General features: G+C 37.7%; 1 protein-coding gene across 4 annotated transcripts in view; it reads left to right on the top strand.

Moving 5' to 3' along the window:
- Window positions 1-22,514, top strand: part of PPP1R9A (protein phosphatase 1 regulatory subunit 9A) — a 133,861-nt gene that overhangs the window by 86,402 nt on the left and 24,945 nt on the right. For all 4 annotated transcript variants that reach the window (XM_057432586.1, XM_057432585.1, XM_057432584.1 and 1 more), the window contains exons 5-8: window positions 5,065-5,200; window positions 13,337-13,492; window positions 18,766-18,819; window positions 21,150-21,379. In XM_057432586.1, the coding sequence (XP_057288569.1) occupies window positions 5,065-5,200; window positions 13,337-13,492; window positions 18,766-18,819; window positions 21,150-21,379 (576 nt within the window). The remainder of the gene's footprint in view (window positions 1-5,064; window positions 5,201-13,336; window positions 13,493-18,765; window positions 18,820-21,149; window positions 21,380-22,514) is intronic.

Raw genomic sequence — 22,514 nt, 5'->3', positions numbered from 1 at the left:
ACTCTTCATTAGGGACTGTAGTGATAGGACAAGGGGTAACGGGTTCAAAATTAAACAGGGGAAGTTTAGATTGGATATAAGGAGGAAATTCTTTCCTGTTAGGGTGGTGAGGCACTGGAATGGGTTGCCCAGGGAAGTTTCCAGCTCCATCCCTGGCAGTGTTCAAGGCCAGGTTGGACAAGGCCTTGGGTGACATGATTTAGCGTAAGGTGTCCCCACCCATGTCAGGGGGGTTGGAACTTGATGATCTTAAGGTCCTTTCCAACCCTAATTATTCTATGTTTCTATGATCTAGTTGAAGATGTTGCTGCTCATTGCAGGGGGTTTGGGCTAGATGATGTTTAAAGGTTCCTTCAACCTGAACTGTGTTATGATTGTGTGTCACAGGACTCTAGGGGGTAGAGTGGAAAGGCATAAAGGTATTCTTCTTGATAATGCCAGTCAGGTAGGATTGATGCCGGACGGGCCCTGGTTCTGCAGTTGATGTTGCAGTGTGGGCACTGTTTTTTATGAACCATCTTGGTAGATGGACAAGATAACAGGCAGTGAAACTGCAGCAAGGGAAATTCTGACTAGATATTTTCACACACGTGAAAGAAAAATATACTATGAGGTTTCTCAAACATTGGAGCAGGCTGCATCCCATCATGAGAGAGATTTATAAGTGATCAAGGACATGATAAAGTTAGCCTGCTTTAAAGTGGGTGGCTTGGGATGGACCAGAGGATCTTCCAACCCAGTTATTCCAACTTAAATTATTGAATGATTCAGAGTCTTTATGACTCTTAAATTTCAAATAATTATGCAGAAGTGTAATGGAAGCTCATAGGTTGTGAATTCCTTATGTCCAGTCAGTGACTTCTGCATCTGAGGCTGCTGTCCTTTAAGAGAGCTTGATCTTGTTTGTGAAAACCTGACAAATTCCAGCTCACATTGCTGTAACTAAATAAGACTGCCTGCTTACAGGTTCACACCACTGTTAGCATTTTGGATTAGTTATATGACCATTAGCCTAATAGGAGCAGCCAGAGTAGGTGATTGAAGACATCTTGAAATAAATTAGATAAATCTATTTTCTAAAGTACCAAGAAGCTTTGTGCTTAAAGCTCAGAGGAAAACCATTTTTAAAATCCAACTGTAAAATCCCCCAAATACAATGAAATTTACTGTGCACTTTTACTGACCAAACTGTATTTTAGGAAAGGTTAGAAGATAAAGTTGTGAATCCTGTTGCCTCAAACCCATTATTCTTTATTTCTTAGGATGAGTCTGCTGTATTCTTACTTGATTTTTCTTCAGTTTAAGGAATCCATGCTAATTATTTTTAACTGAGCACTTAATGCCTGAGGTATTTTCAGGTGAAAGCATCCACTCTTGTCACTAAAAATCTACACTGTAGAACTTCAGTTCTGTTTCACAGAGTTGGTGCCTTTGTACATTTTTCTAATACAAAAGTTCTGTTCAAAATGGAAATATGTTTTATCAGTTCTTATAATAATGTTTCTGGTTCTCATAGTTGGTAAAAAACTTTTTTGTTTTTACAAGAGGCATAGGTCTGCAGATCCTCATTTAATAAAAGCTGGAAATACTCAGAAAGCCATATATCAGGTGTGCTTTAAAAACATTAAATCATAACTGCATTGCAGGAGATGTAGGAGTTGCTGCCAATTTCAGTAGACTTCTTTTCTTAGCCACCATTACTGTAGTTTAATTTTCAACTTCTGCAGATTCTTTTAGATCTTTTTAAATCCATGATAGAGTCAAATACTAACAATATTTTTAACTCTGTTTCTGTTTATTTTAACCACCAAAGAGAATATTTCACAGCTGGTAATGCTGCTATGTGTATCTGAATATCAAGGTCAGTTTATGCCTTGCTTTTCTGTGATGTTCTCTCTTCTCTTCTTTTTGTGGACATCAGAAATAATCAGTAATGGCCTGAGATTTAGTACAGTGACTGCTTGTGGTACAGCATCATAGATTTGCTGGGTTTATTTTGCAGTTGCTGGCTTTAATAATTAAGGGGAATATCACAATGAGGTTTAAAGGCTTCAAAACCCTCATTTGTCTCATATCCAGAAACATGACCAGCTTCTTAAAAATATTACTGCTGATAGAACTTACAATTCTCCATTATAGTACTTTTGGCCCTTGAGTCTAATTAATCACGTCTTAAATGCATGGGCTTAATTTGGTGAGCCAGAGTGATGTGAAATACGTAATTAGCCACTTCGTTGAAGTGTGCATATTGTGGTACAGTGCCTGATTTTCTGGTCAGTGAATGACAACCTTACGACTCTTTTTCATATCTAAACACTTCACATTATGATAGTTCTTGCATTTAAAGTTATTCTAGGTGTAAAGATCTAATTCGTGCTTAGCGTTTTAATAACTGCCTCTGCTTTATGGTTTTCTAAGAGACAAATGTTCATCTCTATAAACTTATAATCTATGGCTTATTTTAGTTACAAGTTAAACATGATTATACGTAGCATGGTATTCTTCAGGTCATGGAACGTGACATGGCTTTTGGTTTAGTTTAGTTTGTAAAAGCTGTAATTGTTGTCAATGGAGTATTCCATTTTACAACTGCAATTCTTTCCCTAGAACTGACATCAGTCATAGATTGAATGCTTCTAAATATTTACTTTTGCTTTGGAAATGTCTCACTTTAAAGTGGTAAACTGTGGGAAAATAAAACATTCCTTGTGTATTTCTCTTCTGGAAACATTTGCTTTAAACTTTGTCATTGCTCTGAGGCTTTTATTCGTCTATCATGTAACAGCTTCAGGTATCATTGAGGAACTTCATTTTGACTTATGATGCAAGCCTTGAAAATTACAATAGCCTGTGAGTGGTCTGGCATGAGAATAAAAAATCAATAAGTTTTTGCATTTTTACATCCTACCTAATCTTGTTTGTCTGTATGAAAACATTATTTCATTACAGTCTAATGTGTCAAAACCACTCCTAAATAGTCAAGAGTTACCAGACTTCAGATGCATTACATACTGGGTATTCTAGGTTTTCAGCATACAAAAATTAGTATATGAGGTATTTTGAGTCTTATTTTCTAAGGACAGTGAACTATTAGGCAGTGGGCAAGAGGGGATGTGATATTTACACTACTTTGTGTGGTTCCATAATTTACCATGTAGGTGATCTCCCTCATGAGTTTACAGATGTGATTCTCTTTCTACTGTGTATAAATAGTACATGTATAAATAATACACTCATGCATAATGTTGCTTAAAGTGTTTGTTTAAAATAGAAGTTTAATTAGAAGTTATTTTTTTTCCATATTTTCTTCTAATTTGTTTTTTACATTACAGGAGACAAATACATAGGAAATATGGATTGAATCCTTTTTAACTTCATGTGGTAATATCAAAAGTTCATTGTTCCTCCCAGCTGAGACTGAAAACATGGCTCATTTAATCTTTGTAATACTTGGCTCTAAAATTAAAATTCAGAGGAAACAGGATCCGACTATGAGTCAGTATGCAGAACAGTGAAGGATAGGGGCCATGAAGAAACATTCTTTTTCTTTCAGCCCAAGGTCTTTATCATTATTGAGAATCAATGTCATATTGCATAATAGTAGGATGTGAGTGCCAGACCATGATCTGTTTTGATCAGGATTAAAATGCTGATGTTATTTCCTTGATTTAGTTCTAATTTCTGCTGTATTTTCTATAAATGCGTTTAAGCTAAGAGACTTCCTTGCAAATATTTTCAGAGCACTTTGTGTTGTTATATCAAATGCAGTCACTCACTGTCACCTTTCTTATCCTTTTGGAAGTAATTATTGACTTGGGTATTTTGATGATGTTGAAATAATCTCCGAATTGTGTTCTGTAGAGTCTGACAAATTGTTTGGCATAGGAAATGGACTCAAGGGTCATCCACTCATGGGAAGCTGGTTTACACATGAATGCCAAATCCCAAATGACTTCAACAGCGATAAGCAGTACTAATGAAAATCATTTTCTTAGATGGGATATAATGCACATTTCTACCTCTCATTCCAATAATAAATTAAATTCACAATTTGAACCAAATGTTGTGGAGACAAATAATCTACCATATGCAGTATCTCAGTGTCATCTTTTTTTTTCAGCTCCGCATAATGCTTTTTTCACCGGTAATTACCTAATTGTCTTTCTAGCCTGCTAAGAAAATATTCCTTCATTTTGATGTCTTTAAATTGTGCTTTTGTTCAGTAGTTTACAGTATGTTGGTACTGTATAATGGGTGTTTATCATTCATACTATAGATAGCAAAATATCTAATTATGGTTATGCCACTGTGCTGAAAAGAATTGTTACAATCCAAGCCAAGTCTGAATTGCAGTTGCTGAAAGCAAGACTAGGAAGCAGTCTTGTACACCCCAACCAAGGAAGAAGCACTTCCCTTGCCTTTTGTTAAGCAAAAAAAAATGTGCTCACAGTGTTCAGCAATAGCTAACAGTGAAGAAAAATGCTCCTTAGCAACAGAAGTTCATGAAATAAAAGAGGGATTTAAATGCAGCTTAAAATTAGGGAAATAGCGTCTGTCAGATTTAAAAATGTGGAAATAGATTCTCTGTTACAGACAGGAGGAAGGCAAATATAAAAGCTCAGAAACATCTTCTAAGTCAAGATAGGGAAAGGAGTGCACTCTGGTACATAATTCCTTTCGCTACAAGCTGCCAGACGTATGTCCATGCTGTTAGGTCTTCTAGGAAGTGCATTGCTCTAAAGGGAATGGAATTGATGATATATTTTTTAAAAATGACCCAGCTCTAGGTCTGTGTCTGTAAAGTTCAGAGAATATTTTTTATTGAAATTTGGAGTGAAGGTTTTAGTATTGACTGCTTTTTTCACCCTCCTGTAAATACTGTTAATGGCCTGATCCCTCTTTGTCTTGCACGTAGTGCCTTTCTTTTGAATGTCATCCACAGAACACATTTAAAACAATCACAGCTTTGGAGGAAAAGGCCACCCTCTGTACAAGACACAGCTAAATGTCTAGAACTTTGGTAAAACAACAGGACTAATTTTTTTTTACTACTATTTTGTATAGGTTTGTAATCGGAAGGGAAAAACCAGGACAAGTGAGTGAGGTTGCGCAGCTGATCAGCCAAACTCTAGAACAAGAACGCCGCCAGAGAGAGCTGCTGGAGCAGCATTATGCACAGTATGATGCAGATGATGATGAGGTAACAGACTATTAACACTTCACTATTTCTTCTTTTTTTAATGTTTTATTTTCTGTTCCTAATTCCTTCTTTTTAATTGTCACTCAGAGGTCAGCTTCTGGCCCTCTCCATTACCTCTGCTGCTGATTTTTACAGATTTTGATGGTGAATCTTATTTGAAGAACAAAGTTACTGAGAAGTTTTCCACATGAACTTAAAATACTTGTTTTGTTACGGAAGAGCAAATAGCAAATTGGTCAGTGCTGCTGTAATCATTGCTCTTCCTCTCAAGGCATATGCTTTTCTGAAATAAGGGAATAAAGTTGGCTTCTGAAACAGTAGTTTTTGTGAAAGCTGGTAAAAGTCACTTCTAACTTTTAAAGGGTTGAGGAAGTTTTAGGCCTTTTTTTTTTTTCCTGGAAGAACTTATGTTCTTCTTAATTCAGAACATTAAGAAATACTCCAAGAAATCCAGGTAAGAGCCCTCCTTCCACACTCTTGCTTTTTACTTCTGGGTGAACAGATACTCCACAGGATAGATTGATGTTCACAATTAGTGTCTGATGTCCCAGTACAAAGGTTTTGAAACTATCAACTTTATACAGTAAATATTCTATTATTTCTTTCTGTTCTCTGAAAACTCCCAATATACCTAAATACCAAGATAGTTGAAAAGATTCATGAGAGAACTTTTTCAGAGACTACTGTCTGTGTTATACCCTCAATTATCTGCTGGGTTAAGGTAAAAGGCAGGTGTTGTAACAAACCCCTTCCACATAGACCAAACATACCACCTTCATTTTTCATTATCTTACATAATTTTATGCAAATTGCCAGACTCCATGTATTGGTGTGCTTTTGTCCTGGGGCAGACTTTGTGTTTTTTTTTATGGAAGGAGGCAATAGAGAAGGGATGATGATAGAGAATTTATGCTATGCATTTATTTCAGTTTCATTTTCCATTAGGTACTGAGACAAGGCTTCTAAGCAGTGAAATAGGAAAAGCGATACTCTGGGATAAAATCAGCATACACTCAGAGTTTGAACTAGCAATTGGTCAGAACAGGTGTCCCAGAAGACTAAGTAAAAGTCCTATCTAGCCCCAGTGGTGCTTTCACTTACTTTAATATTAATAATATTACTGATGCTAAAAATAAAAATATTATATGTTTTAAAATAAATCCTGTCATAGGTGCATATTTAATTCATATAAATAAAATCATACTTGTCTGTGTTAGGGATGCATATGTGTATGTGCTGTGCAAAACCATGAAGGCCAGAAAATCCATATCCTCTCTGTTCCTTCCTTAAACCATACAAGCATGCAAGTCTTCTAGCTTCTGTTGAGTCTAGAATTAAAATTAAAAATCTTAACTAATTTCTTGAAGGAATTCTACCAAGAAGAGACAACCCCCTCTAGCCTTTGGGACAAGAGAATTCTCACAACTCATCACAGATTTGGATTTTTTTTCTTTTTGTCTCCTGCCATCCAAGTAAACTCACATAACTTGCACCATTCCCAGGCAATTGATATAATGGAAGCTATAATCTAATGCACATTAGATGCAGTTCAAAAACATTTTGGTCACCACAAGCACTTCTACTCCATTTACTGTCAAATAGGAGCATTACACTTTGTGCTCACCTTGCTCTGTGGGGGCAAACATGGCTGGGTTTGTGTTGCTGTACAACACACACCACTGCCAGCCCCGTGTTCTTTGACTCTGGTAGGCAGGGCATCTTTTGGGCAAGAAAATCTCAGTTTACAGTATCTGAATGAATATCCACAAATGTACAAAATCCCCTACTCTTTCAAGTCCATTTCCTCGAGGTGATAGTGATTCTGAGTGCATGAAATTCAGGAATATTTGGATTGCTGAGTGGCACAGAATTATACAGGAGTTGCTTAGTCTCAGAGCTATCAAACTGTCCTATTCATTTGCAGGCAGCTTTTAAAATATGGTAACATAGATTTCCAGCTACAGAGCTGCATAAATAAACAAGAAAATGATCTTTATTCAACCCTCCATTGAGGCTGTCGAGCCTCAGAGGCTTTACCACGAAGACAGCAATAGCATACCAGGTTTCCAGAGCAGGAAATCCGTGATCTGTGTTTGTGTCCTGCAGTCACTTCATCTGACTGTGTTTGGTAGAGCTGGTCAAATCACAGCCAGAGAACATGTGCCAGGCATTTGCAAGTCCTGGTGTTTTATTTTGCTGTGCCACCAGCTGGCTGGATTACCTCTGTTTTGAAACTTAGAACAGTCTTCATCATAGCCCAAGCAGGGTCTAGCTATTTGAGAAGGATCTGTGTTCTTTAAAATAGCAGCATTATTGAAACAATTTTGACTTCTGCGAGCCAGTGTGCTCTGGACTTGAGTCAGACACTAAGAAAAACTTGTTAGCCTGCTGTAACTCCTCATTCTATTTCCTTGCAGGAATGTTACATGACAGTTCTTTGTTGGGGAAATTTCATACTAATACAGATAGTGTTTCCAGAAAAATACATCATTTGCTACATAAGTGATCCCGAAAGAAACATTATTTACTATATAAATGCCCTGCATCCTTGCACTTCAGAGTCTGCTGTTAGCATGGGCTGCAGATTTTCACAGGGTTGCAGGATGCTTTCAGATGCTCTTTCATTTAAATCTTTGCAAACAAACAAAAGAACCTTGTATAGAACTGACAAACACTAAAGAGATGCCCACAGTGGGCAAAGACAAGCAGGGTAAATGTGCAATAGCTCACAATGTGCTCTTGAGCTCCCACAGAACACACAGAGCCCAGAGTATCACTTATTTCTCAAGTACTACTTAGGGTAGGCAGCGTTGGCATTTCCAGATGAGTTTGTGCTAACTACAGTAAAGCTGGACAGTATGTTGTTTCAGGTACTACCCCTAGATAACCTGCTGCAGAGTTTGCTCATCACCAGCTCCTGAAATCCCACATTTTTTTTAATTTATAGTATTCTGTCAGAAAACAAAAAGGCTTTGAAGTAGGTACTATCTTTGTATTTCCTACTTAGTGTATTAAGTATGACCTAAATCTGTATCCTTGACAGAAACCTTTGACACCCCTGTGTTAACACAGTGTTCTGGGCACATTTTAGTCAAATTCTGCCATTCCTTGGAATTCTGATTTGAATGTGGTATTATCTTCTCCATGTTCTACAGTGAATGGAAGAAGCCACATAAAGCAGATGACCTGTTACCCTGCAGGCTGCACACTGTTGCAGGGTGTGAAATTAGTAATGTATCACAGAATTCTATTCACTCTGTGGCCACAGACAAGCAGTTTTATGCAAGTGACATTTTAATGTATTTTAATATCACTAATAGTAATTTGAATATTTTCTAACTCTTCATTGTTATTTATCAGGATATTCTTAGACCAAAGCAACATTAGAACCACTCAAGAAAATCTTGACACACACGTTGCAATTTGTTTGAACATCTAACCCCAAAGAATACATTTGTTAAACAAAATCTCTCAGAGAGTACTTTTCCAACATCATTAATATGAAGCACTCTTGTAAAAGTGATGGTTGATATAATTTTTACCACTATATTAAGTAAAAGCCATGAAAAAAATCGAATGAAGATGCAGGCTTGAGTTATTTCTATAGTTCTTGCAGTGGTGTTCCCTGATTTTGGAGAGTTTCAGCACAAACAAAGCATTTATCTTGATGCAGTCTTTGTTATGGTGATTTGGGGGAGGTCTGTCTGCATTATTCTGACTGGTGCTGGTGCTCATTCTTTCCGCTTGGGTGTGTTAGGCCCATTTCAAGAATTTACAAGGCAGCTAAACAATGTGAGTTACCCATTTTGCCTTTAAAGTGGGGAATTGCATTTTGTGCTAATAAAGATAATTTCATGCTATTAGCTGTAATAGCATATAGGAAAATTGAATGGCTAATAACAGAAGTTATTGCTGTGGGTTGGATGAGCTTAAGCCCTAGGTACTACTGAAAGGAGAAATAGATCTTTTGCATGGATGAATTTTGTTCACCAATACAGACTGAAGAGTCCGAGGTTTTCCTTCAGGAACATGTAAGTTTTCACTGACTTTCGAGTAAAAAAAGTGTTACTGTTGTTGTCACCCGAGAAAGCAAAATGTATTGCAAGGAACCTCAGGCAGCTACAATAACAACTCACCTCACAAGGCTTTGTTGTTTTGAAACAAAATAACTCTTGTCTGTGCCTTGCTGCTCCTAGTAAAACACTGACCTTCCCATTCTAAGCTTACTGGTGCAGGGTGTGAGCAACCTTTTCGTAGTTTCTGGTGAAACAAAAGTCAGCAGAGAATTTTTTCAGGGAAAGCGTGTTTCATGTAGTTTATGACATATATTTCCTTAAAGCACAGACTGGTTCTTTTGAACCTGTAATTTGTCTTTCATGTGATTGCAAGATCAGATCGCTTTCTTTTGAAAACGAGAGCAAAAGTCCCATTTATTTCCGTGTTCTGTAATGTGTTTGTGTAATCCTGCTGTCTTGTTTACCTGAGCAAACTGCAGTGCTTTGCTTTGATGACTACTTTTTGCATTAATTGAAGCAAAAATGACTGTGCCCACGGACACACATTATGTACAATTTGAAGCAAGATTTTCCTTTGTGTTCATTTTTGGCTGCCTGATGACTGTCTTCAAACAGTTAGGCTCTGGAGGCCAGGAGAGTATTGCCGGCTCTTGAATTTTTCCCCAGTATAACCTATTCCTTCATATGTGTTTGGTTTTCTTTTTGTATGCTGTACTTTTCTTTAGTGTAAGTCTTTAGAGGGATCATAGAATCATAGAATAGTTAGGGTTGGAAAGGACCTTAGGATCATCAAGTTCCAACCCCCCCTGCCATGGGCAGGAACACCTCACACTAAACCATGTCACCCAAGGCTCTGTCCAGCCTGGCCTTGAACACTACCAGGGATGGAGCATTCGCAACTTCCCTGGGCATCCCATTCCAGTGCCTCACCACCCTAACAGTAAAGAACTTCCTGCTTATATCCAATCTAAACTTCCCCTGTTTAAGTTTTAACCTGTTACCCCTTGTCCTATCACTACAGTCTCTAATGAATAGTCCCTCCCCAGCACCCCTATAGCCCCCCCTTCAGATACTGGAAGGCTGCTATGAGGTCTCCATGCAGCCTTCTCTTCTCCAGGCTGAACAGCCCCAACTTCCTCAGCCTGTCTTCATACAGGAGGTGCTCCAGTCCCCTGATCATCCTCGTGGCCCTCCTCTGGACTTGTTCCAACAGTTCCATGTCCTTTTTATGTTGAGGACACCAGAATTGCGCGCAATACTCCAAGTGAGATATCATGAGAGCAGAGTAGAGGGGCAGGATCACCTCCTTTGACCTGCTGGTCACGCTCCTTTTGATGCAGCCCAGGATACGGTTGGCTTTCTGGGCTGTGAGTGCACACTGAAGCCACCTCATGCTCATTTTCTCATTGACCAACACCCCCAAGTCCTTCTCTTTAGGGCTGCTCTGAATCTCTTCCCTGCCCAACCTGTAGCTGTGCCTGGGATTGCTCCGACCCAGGTGTAGAACCTTGCACTTGGCATGGTTAAACTTCATGAGGCTGGCATCAACCCACCTCACAAGCATGTCAAGGTCCCTCTGGATGGCATTCCTTCCCTCCAGTGTATCAACCGAACCACACAGCTTGGTGTCATCGGCAAACTTGCTGAAGGCGCACTCAATCCCACTGTCCGTGTCACTGACAAAGATGTTGAACAGTTTTAACTAAATTCATCTGATTTATTTTTTACCAAAAGTGGAAAATCTAATTAGAATTTTTAATTATACTAATTTATTCTTTTTAAATGCACATGTAGCTGATCTTGTTTTTTTACATAAGCCGGGTATAAGTTTGCTAGTTAATGACCCTATTTTGCCTCCTTTCGCATACTTCAGAGATTTCCTTGCCACTGCTGATGGACCTGCCAAGATGATTTTTTTCATGTAGAAATGATAGTTGTGTACCACCTAAATAGGTTGTTTTTTTTCAGAGAAGTGACTGTAAAATTGGCAGTACATGGATTGGGCTAGTATTTTGTCCCCACAATAATTCATTTCATTGAAATCTCACTGGGATTTTTGAGTTAGTTGTTCCGCTTTTCACCGCCCTGATGGTGTGTGAAGACAGTGATACGTGCTCCTGGAAAAAGCCAGGAGAGTTAGCAGCCTAATTTTCCATTTAGACAGTAACTGCACATAGCCATGGGAAATAAAATAGGAACAGAAGTTACTACAAGTGTAACATAACAGAAGAAATTTGTGTGTGTGAGATCTACACATACCGAATGATCAATTTAATTTCAGTGTTTAGTTGTACGCTAACATGCCTGAAAACTCCAGTGAGATGGATTGTGTGTTCTTTTGCTTCTGTTTCAAATAAGGAAAGAAGAAGCAAAATCAGCTGTTAACTTTTTTTTTTTTTTTGCTGAAGGCTACTCAGGCTCTTAGTTTTGGTAGATGTGAAGTATGTAAAATAAATTGTAACTGTATATGTCATTGGAGAATATAGAATAGAGATAGAGATAGCTGTCCTAAGAAGTGGCTCACCTTAACAGTGATGTTTATATATGGAAGTTGTGCATGTTGGTGACTTCCTTCTTTTTGATGGTTCTTTTAACATCAGAAGATTTTACTAACTCATTCTGTGCTTTCTGTGCGGTTTGCCTTTCTTTGCTTTTTAAAACTTTAGTGAGGAGAATATAGATTTTTCATGATCTCTAAAGGTCCCTTCCAACCCAAACTGTTTATGATTTATATGCTATTTGTCCAAGAAATGGTGCTGGTTTATTGCAAGTATACCATCCTATTGGGTGCATACATATAACTTCTCTATGTCTACTTGTGCACCTGGGCTTACATGCTTCCATGCACTGCTTTTTAGTTGGGGGAGATTCACATAAGTCTAAACAACAGCTGGGAAACTAAATTAAGGTAGGAAGTTGAGATTCAAACTGTTGTTCGGACATTTGAGTTCTTAAATGTTGTTTTTAAAAGTTCTTTTGACAAAAAATGACACTAATAGATAATCCTGGTGCTATTGGGAATATACTTCTGATAACGATATTACGTGTCATCTTGGGAACTGAAACAAAAACTTGAGTAGCTTTGTCAAATTTTGGTGTTATTACTGTCTAAACATGAGAAGGACTGCACCCCTTCCCCCGCCCTTCCTTTTCCATGTATTTATTGAGTCCCAAGCTTTATAAATCCAGATGTGGCCCTGAGGGAAGTGTTTGCTTTATACTATTTTTGCACAGCCAGCAGGCTGTTTGTGATCTGTACATGATGTACTCTGGCTTCCAGAGGGAGCCCTGCTGAAGTGAAGTGGTACCCAGCCACGTTCGGCATGGGCAGAGATGAGCACAGGTGTCTGTGCAAATGATTGTCTAGGCAACTTGGGGATTAATATTGCAGGCTTTTTCTTTTCAATATTATCTTTTTATTTTATCTTGAGATACTGATTTTAAATTATGATTTTTTAAAATCCTGTTTTGTCAACAAATTGTTCACATCTCATGGTTTAAGAGCCCAAGAAACACCTGCATTTGCTGTTTAAAACTAGCTAGAAGCAGCTCCTTATTCAGCTTAAAAATTCAGTAAAAACTGACATCAGTCTCTGAACTTGTCTCTGGCACTCGAGTTTTCTTTTTCCTGCTGTTGTCTGTGAGAATGTGACTTTTCTATTGTTGATTTGTTTATAAAGAACAAACCAGTTGATTTTCAAATTCACCATGGGATATCACTGAAGAGTTACTTCCTCCAAACTGCAAAAGACTAATCAAGATCCTGTCAGTCCTGCTCTGCTTTTATTTCTGTTTGGAAGAGATTCATTGCTAACTCTGAGATGAATTTGGAGAGGTCTTCCTATGGAAAACAGGCCTCACTTGTAAAAGGGTGAAAACCATTGAATACAGAGACAGTCATGCTTAAGACCCTGTCTTCTCTCTCTTACTATTCTGAAATAGCTACTGTGGAGTTGTATTTTGTCTGGTAGAATTCATAAGCACTGGGATTATAGCCAGAGAAATAGATAACCTTTTTTGTATGCAGTGTACTGTGTTTGCACGGTAGCTTAATTACTTTTTGAACAGTCTCTGCCTAATAAGAGGATAACTGGAATTTCTTAAATGCTATAAAATTAAGACAGGGGAATATGCCACAGATGAAGAAGATGACGACATGGGACCTGTCCTTCCAGGAGGTGACATGGCTATTGAAGTGTTCGATCTCCCTGAAAATGATGACATGTTCTCCCCGAGTGACGTGGACACCAGCAAGCTTGCTCACAAATTCAAAGAGGTAAGCTATAGACCAGAAAATATTCCTGAAATATCTCACTGGAATTAGATTTCTAGTTATCCCATTGCTCAGTGCTTGTCTTTTCTCTTGAAAATGAGAGTTGATTTCTAGCTGTTCGTATATTCAGTACTTTTGAATGACTTCAAAAGTTCTGCTTAAAAGAAATGGAACTGTTCAGATTTTTTTAGCATCAGATTTCAGGTGACTACTGTGTTGATGGAGGGTAATTGATAATTAGTTTTCGGTAGAGAAGTTAGTCTGCCTTCAGCACTTAGTTTGCATTTTGTGACCAGGAAGACAGAGTACAAGTTAATTCACTGTTCACAGACTGCTGCTTTTGGGGTGGTTTTTTTTGTTATTTATTTGGGGTTTTTTTGTTTGTTTTTTTCTTTTTTCTTGTTTTGTAAGATTCCAGTCAAAAGTGATCAGGAAAACCAAAGATCAAATCTAAATTTCAGTGAAAAGGGACATGTGGAGCTCATCCTGTACCATTACGTAGCGACTTGTCAGTGTACAACAGCATCATATGTTTGGCCATGTGTTTAGAAAGATGCTGTATTGGGGAAGCTGGCATATTTCAAGCTGGTGTTGTATTAAATTCTGCGCTTACAGAGTTTGTATAGCATCCACCGGTACTGTCTGGAGCTTGAGTCACTGGTGTTCATTGCAGTCGTTGAATTCATATAACTTAACATGACAAAGTACTGAGAAATATTTCTTCCATATTTTAGGTTGTGCTTTTGATGTGCTTTATTTGTGAGCTTTCCTGAATTCTGATGCAAATAAAGACATGAAACAGTTGGCTTTTTCTAAGCCCACAGTGATGGGCTGGGTAATGACAACAAAGAACATTTTAAATACAGGAATATGGAAAGTATCCAGAACCTAATAGGAGATTTGAGCAGCAGAACCTTTGCCCATTTTATCCTTCTTCCCCTGTCCTCCCCCCTTCCCTCCATTCAAACCAGATATTTTATCTTCTGTAAGTATATCTTACTCTCTAGTGGGAGTAATGTATGAAAAGGAATCAGTCAATGAGCAACCAGTCTTAACCCTTTTGTGCAGATACCTTTTGCAGCCTTTGGATGCGTACTGTTATTCATTGTTGTTTCCTGAAAGTTTTTTATTTTACCAATAATTTTCTCGCTCTGTATTTCAAGTTCCAGGCTCTTAAGCAAATTAGCAGAACAGTTAACTTCATTTTCTAATACTGTGCATCATACATAGTGATACTTTCTCAAACACTACCATTCTGATTATGCCAGTGTACCAGGGCTGTGCAAACCATAGATACAGTGATGGGCAGAACCCTCACCTTTGACTAGATTACCTGTCAAACTATGCCTGAATAGAGTTTCCATCACCTTGGGCTGTTGCCATATTTCAGCATGTCCAAACTGTCTTGAAGCTCTTTTGCTGACCTGTCTTATGTAATGGCCTAAAACCACTGGTGTAGAGATCAGGTGGAGGGACTTTGGGTCCTCCAAGTCAAGTGCAGACAAGAGCCTGAGAACATAAAACGCTGCTGCAGAAGAGCAGACTTCTTCAGTAACCCACACAGTTACTGCTGTTAGGAATATGCCACTTTTGTTTCAATAACTGTATTTAACAGTACACAGCTGCATTTTGTTGGCTGCTACAGAGTGAGAGTGTGTATTTTTCCTGGTATTTGCCCCGAATTCTTTCAACACTAGAGGACTTGTTCATGATCACGCTGCAAAAGCCCACACAGTGTTTTCTGGAATTGTATTTAAAGAATAACTGTTCTTTCGTGTTCTTACTCCAGAGATTAAGGAAAGTATTAAACAAGTGGGTTGGACGTAATCTTTACGCATAATAGTTTGACCTAATTAGTTGAATTCAGTCTTTGCAATGAAAAACGTGCTCACATGCTCTGAGAGCTCGCTTGTTTGAAATGCCTTGGTTCTGGAATGAAAGTCAAAAGAGAGATGGGCTTTTCTGGGTGTCATGGTTTAAGCAGCCCAGGACATGGGTGAATTGCAGTACTTCTGCAAGTCTTGTTTTCCTGGCTTTAAAACCAGAAAATGGGCCTAATTTTTTCCCTAACTGCTTTGAGAGAAAGAGCTAGAAGCTTTATTTTAGCTGTGATGTTTGAAGAGAGACAAGATCTGTGGGGAGAAGGGACATCATATATAAGAATTAAGTGTACATTTCATATTGTAATGAAATATATGAAAAATGGATTATTATGCAAAAATATGTAATGAATACATTAAAATTGCCATGGAGATTATTAAATTCCATTGAGTACTTTTTTCCCCAGTGTACTCTGGATATATTAACATTTGCTAGCTTTACTTTCCATCCTGCCTTTTGGTATTAGGTGAATTCAGTTAATTTTCTCTATTTTTATATGATTTTCTCAATTTTTTATAAAACGTTTTATAGTGTTGAAAAAAATTAGTCAGCTTTTCAATATATATTTCAGAAGGAAATGTGCCAAAAATGAGTCAAAATGTCTTCGTTAAAATGAAGCTTCATTCACTTTGATTTCAGCTTCATTGACTAAACCCCATAACAATGCAAAAGAGTAACTGCCAAGAATTTGTCGTGTGGGACATGGAGTAAGGTATTTCTGCACCCCTATTAGTAAACTTGATTGAAAATTTTTAATTATAGTGCCCAGATTTGATTGCCAAACAGTTGACCTTGCCTGTTGTTCAGTCTAACCAATAAATGTGTTAGTATTATGCAAGCATAAATAGTTCTTTAAAAAAGGAAAAGACGAAAGTAGATGACCAGCTACACGTTTGTCTGTTCAGCGGGGAAGTGTCTTTTTTCTTCTGCCTCAGTGGGATCTGCTCTGCTGTGCACTGATTCAATGATCTGACTGGGTGCTCAGTATTCATTTTTTAACTTAATAACAGAGTATAAAAATAACTGTTAAAACCATCTGTACCTGAGCAGATTGTCATTTATGCAACAATTTGGAGATTATTTGTATGTAATAATAAGCTGTTTAAGTGCTGCTTATGGGTGTGTGGGCTTTTAGAAGAGATGGGAATGGATTGTAAGCAGGTAGCCTGAGGCTCTGAGTCTTGGCTTTTTGATTTCATTATTAACTCTGCAAAGGGCAAAGTCTAGCTCATCCATCCTTTCTCTGATTTCATCTCACTCCAGTACAATGAGGTAGCAGAATTAAGGCCTGGGCACTTTATACACACCATACATTTTGAGGTGATTCTTTTGTAATTTTTCACTGCCAAAAGAAATGGAATGTTAGGAGAAAATAGTCCTCAGCTCTGAAAATTGTCGATCAGAGGTTGGAATGAGGGAGCTCAAAAATTGCAAGTAACCTCTTGCAAATGTTCATCGAAGTATCTCCTTAGTTTCCTCTACTGTGTTTAGTTAGTTACAGAAATGTATATATCCTTCTTAGCTTCCCGGTTTACTGGGTGGAGTAGCACCACCACCCGCTTCTTGCCATTAACACCACTCAATGACTGGCTTCATTTGAAAAGAAATCTTGTATCTACCCTCACTGAGCATGTGAAGATTGATAGAAATCTTCAATGCAAAGTCAAAAAATGAGTGTAAGTAGCAGATGATCCTGGGGACTAGAAGTTATTATAGTCTCCTCTGGAGACAGTGTTCCTAAACTGTTCCTGAGGTGGAACTGGTTGTATCAGTGTCTCCTTAATTCCTTCCAGCATAAATTCAGTAATTCTCCACAAGAAAGGACTAGGTTTATTCACTAGCTCAGGTAAGACTGACTTGCAAACCCGACTGCATCTGAGAATGGGCATTTCACATGCCACAAGAAGTGCATGCAAGAGGCTCCATGAAAAGGGAATTCCAAAAGCAGCTTTGCTTTTCTCAAAGATTCTTTTATTGATCAGTTCTGTGATGGCTTCTGCCATTTTGAAAATTACTTTTCTCCTGCAGAAGAACTTCTCTTTTGAATTATTTTTATGTTTTTTCACTAACAGCCTGGTTTTCAAGAACGTGACCATTGCTTCACCACAGATGATAACTTCTGGTTCAGTACAGCTGCCTCACGTACTCCATTAGCTCAATATACACTATTCCCAAAGGCTCCCATTAGTCTTGTAAAAGAAGTAACCCCCATGTAAAGCATGTGTTTGCATAGCTATTCCTGGTATTCATAAATAATGGACAAAGACTTTGTCACTGACAGCTAAGGCTGTAATTCAGGTTTTGCCCTTGCCGTCAACTCCTTACCCAACAACACCCAAAGTCACTGATTCAGATTAAACAGTGTATTAGATAATGGTTTTGAGGCCTGTCAGAAGTTTGTCCATGCTGCCTGCTTTAAAAAATAGAGCAGCAGGGATTTGGGTGCAGAGCAGGATTGGGTGCGTGTGCATCTTCATTTCCACTTGTATTAGGGTTATGCTGTGGTCTGATTTGTTCTTCAGAGTGTTCTTGAAGCCTGTGAATGCAGACCTTTGGGGTAAAACTAAAGATTTCGGCTTTTCCTAATACGTACAAAGAGCTAAGGAGTATTCGCTCCACAGGATCAGGCTAATGTAGGTTAGTCCAAAAGAAATTCCCCTGGAAAGTGTGCAGGTGGATGCAAAGTCCTCAACACTGACCCTTTCACTGTACAGATCCACTGCTGTTGTGGCACGCTGCTTTATAATGTAACTACAACCTTTAGTGCCCTGCCTGGTCTGTTAATCTACTTGCAATCATTTTGTGTGCTTGAATACTGTTTGCTGGTTTTTACGGTTTCCCCATGTAACCGCTCTCAATTGAGATTAGCTAGCTTGAGCAGATAATTCCAACTAATGGTGGAGAAGGATAGCATCAGTTTATCATTTTTCTTGCATGAAATAAATGTGTGGAATTTTCCCTCAAGGTTTTCCTGACTTCCTGAGTTGTTAAATCGCTTATTTCCATATTTGCTTTTTTGTACTGTGCCTGCTTTTATCAATGCGATGGGACTTCCTGGCAGCACTGGGACGTATTTCACATTCACATCAGAGGAGAGCAAAGCCCAGCAGGATAACATCTTTTTCCTTTTTTTTTTATAAGCAGAAGACATTTGGTTTTTCTAAACAGATTGGATGTTCTGATTTGAAATTATGAGTGGTTAGACGGCATCCTAACTTTAATTAGGTTGCACAGACTGAGTCATTTTGCAAGCTAGACATTTTAATTTACAATCTACTGCAGTGCAGCACTCTTCAAGGCCTTCTGCTATGTAAAAGGTATTCAACTTGCAGCACAGGCTTTAAAAATATTGGAGTACTGTCTGTGACTTGTTTATTTTATATTTTCAATTTTAGTTGCAAATCAAACATGCAGTTACAGAAGCTGAAATTCAGAAGCTGAAGACAAAGGTAAGAATCAATATATGGTTCATACATGCTTTTTTTTTCCTCTTGTGCAAAATCAGATCTGAACATGTGTATCTTTATGTGGATGGAGAAGTCAACATTTTTATTAAAGGCTGCTTAAGAAGCACAGGAGCTCAGCTAAACCTTGTCTCAGTGTATATTCTTTATTCCAAGTTTCAACAAAAATCTTAAGTGCTGCTATTCAGAGAAACTGCCAACTTATGTAGCTTCGATTAAACGTACGTTTTAAGGGGTATCATAATGACTAAATGGCAGATTTATAATTTTACAATTCTAATGCATTTTCTCAGGTTTTTAAATTATATTTGGATTGAATATTCAAGTCTAAGTTAGTAGGTTATTTATTTACCAGCGATGTTAAAGTTTCCTGTTTATGGTAGTTTCCTTTTTTTGACATTTGAAAAAACTCTCTAAATTATTTAAAGGTATTTAATAGAAATTGCTTTTTATGCACAGAACGAAAAGGTGCTGTTTCATATTGTTGCAGTATTCTTTAAAAGATACTCTAGAAAGGAAAAACCTTCCCAATTTAACAGAAAACATTATCTCACAATCGGTTGCTAGTTGTTAGATTGAATTTGCTATAGCAATAAAAAGGAATAGTATTTTCTGTACTAGGATAACCTTTATGAGAAGTCAACTGATAATTCAGTTGTTGAGTAATATTAGGTTTTATAATGACATCTTTCTCTTATTATAAAGGAAATAAAAAGAAGAGAAAATTGTACTTCAGAAAAAGATTTTAGATTGTTACTAGCAACATTTGCACCCACCATGTATTTGCATAGTGTTTGTCAAATCTGTATAAATTATCATTAAAAACAAATTCAAAGTGCAACTATTTTCTGTAAGGACAATTTCTGTTGTATTGTTCCAGTTCAGAAAGTCAGAAATCTTTCTTTCCAGTTCCTGTCTAGGAATCGGAGCCACACGGTGAATCCTTTGGGATTGTGCCGAGCCCCACTGACTTGATGGCAATGATGTGTGGGTGTAAACATTCATCTGTGCAAATCCATTTGCAAGACTCGGGTTATTGTACCTTTTTATGTTGGACTTCTTTCCCTAGTGTTTTCAGTAGAGCTGAAGAAGATGTGGCTAGTTTAGGTATATTACTGATAAAACTGCAAAACAAGTTATTTTCTTTGTGTGCATATCATTCATGATGCTAGCAGAACTGCCAAGAGCAAATTAAACAGTCTTGATCAGTAAACAGTGATGTTAAGTCATTTTTTCTTTTCTAAACATTCTGGAGCTAAAATATAGAAGCTGCTGAACAACCCTACCTTTATCCAGTACCAAACATTGAAACCCATAGCTAGCTTCATTTGGGAAGTGAGAAGCCTAACATGAAAAAATGTAACAAAACAATCTAGTGAAGGAGACAATATTTACTATAAACTCAGCAGTAAAATTCAGACTTCTCTGAGGTCACTTGGAAGAGGTCATAAGGCTCCATTGGTTCCAAAGAGTGGAACTATCAGTGGAACTGCGCTGGTCATAGAGTTACACAGGGCTGTGTTTGGCAGAATTAGCACCTGAAATCTTCAACAGCAAGGACATGTTTTCCCCTTTCACATTGGCTCCTTACAACTCATTAAGCAAGTTTAAAGAAAACAAAAGTAATATATTTGTAACAGATTCTCTTTGTCCTCGTAATAGTTCTGGCATAGTTTCAGTACTGGATGCAAAACTCTCGCTCGCTTAAGTGAAAAAAGACTCTAAGTTGTGACCCAATGTTAAATTCTGAATTATGCTCCATCTTTTATCTGGCTTTCTAGATTAAGCAAGATTATGACAGGAAAGCAGACATTGTAAGAATTCAGTAGGATTTCTAACTTGGGTAAAAAAGCAGATAGATTAGTTGCAATTGGCTTTCTCTCCTGTTGCTTTCTAAATTGTTCTTAAATCAAATACAGAACCTTGAAATCAGATTCTCCCCAAAATAAAAATTTCATCATTTTATTTAAGTGTGTGAATGCTTTGTAACACCTGAGCCACATGCTCAGAGCAGAATGCATCCCCAGTGCTTACTGATTAATGCCACAATTTGCCTGAATACTCCACTATTGACATTTTGAAGTGTGTTAGTATAATGCAGAGAAGCATAAGGGCTGCACTGGAACACAGAGCAAAGGTTCTATTTCCTTCCTATATATGTATCAGCCTCTTTTCTTCTCTTTCCACTACTAGCATATTACTATTATAGTTATTAATTCATGGATTTTCACCGTTTGTGTTGTTTGAATTAATGCTGAACTATTAGGCTCTGCTTTGCAGCTTTTTACTGACTGCATCTCCACTCTTTTGTTCAGCTGCAGACTGCTGAGAATGAGAAGGTGAGGTGGGAATTGGAGAAGACCCAGCTCCAGCAGAACATTGAGGAGAATAAGGAAAGGATGATGAAATTAGAGAGTTACTGGATTGAGGCACAAACCCTGTGTCACACGGTGAATGAGCACCTCAAGGAGACGCAAAGCCAGTATCAGGCTCTGGAGAAGAAATATAACAAGGCAAAGAAATTAATCAAGGATTTTCAGCAAAAGTAAGCAGTCTACACCAGGGTCAGCAAATGACTTAGTGGTCAGATAAGAAACATATATGTGATGTATTTTGAAATATGAAACTCACTATTAAACACCTGAAAGGTAAACACTATTTTTTCACCTTTTCTTAATGAAAAAGATAAGCTCTTTATTATGGCAGAATGTTAGTAGTGCTCAAGTATTAATTTAGTATTACTGACAAAAAATACTATAACTAAAGACTTAGTCTGTAGTATTCCAGCTTGGAAAGTTACTAAATAACTCAATGATGTGATAGCAAGCGACAAAGAGTAATCATAATAAAGCATTTGATTGTCAAGGTTGCAGCAATTTATACTGGTATTGTGTCAGCTGGATTCACTCCTGCTATGTTCTCATGTAACATCAGGAAGAAAATTGTTCTGTTACATTTTACGTTTTATTTTTCTTCTCATAGATGCCAAGAATATTTGAGCTGAGTTGAGCTAACTGATGATTACCTGGCCCCTCTGTTTCATATGGTCCCCTCTCCCTGTTGGCTAGCAAGAGCAATAACATCTTATATTTCTATAACAGCTTACATTCCCCGCAGTTGTTGTTTTTTGGTGGTTTTTTTTTTGCAGGAGCGTTTCCATTTTCTGCTGAAATGTGCTCATTTAAAGAAGAAAACTCAAAACCATACAGCACTGTCAAGTGACAACTGGGAGTGCAGACTGGAATATACTGTCCCATTAAAAAGGGGTTTAAATAGTTAAAATGTCATCACACAGCTTGGAATTTTGTGACTGTTGCAGAACCATCTGGCATATTGTGTGCTTTCTGTCACAAACATCTTAGATTTTCAAAATAAAAAGAAATATGGAAAACAGCAAGAATGAGCTTGGATAGCCTTTCTGTTGTTATTCTGCTTTATATTAGTAAAAGGTCTAGTCAGTTGTTTTTAACTTTCTCAGACTCCTAAAATCCCCTACAGATCTCCTTAGAGCTTACTAGAAAACTAGATTTGTACCTGGAAACTTATGGATGTCCTTTCTGTGAAGAAACGCAGTCATACCCTAACAAAACAGGTTTTCTCCATTTCCTACAACAGAAAACAGCACAAACCTAGCTAGCAGTTTTCATTTGTAAATACAGATTATGAAAATAAGTTTGGTT

Source organism: Pezoporus wallicus, unplaced genomic scaffold (genome assembly GCF_028554395.1).
Source record: "Pezoporus wallicus isolate ANWC-B61680 ecotype Strahan unplaced genomic scaffold, APGP_CSIRO_Pwel_v1 scaffold_2584, whole genome shotgun sequence".
Lineage (NCBI taxonomy): Eukaryota > Metazoa > Chordata > Aves > Psittaciformes > Psittacidae > Pezoporus > Pezoporus wallicus.
Note: the sequence above shows the minus strand (reverse complement) of the source record. Positions and strands in the feature narration are given on the sequence as shown.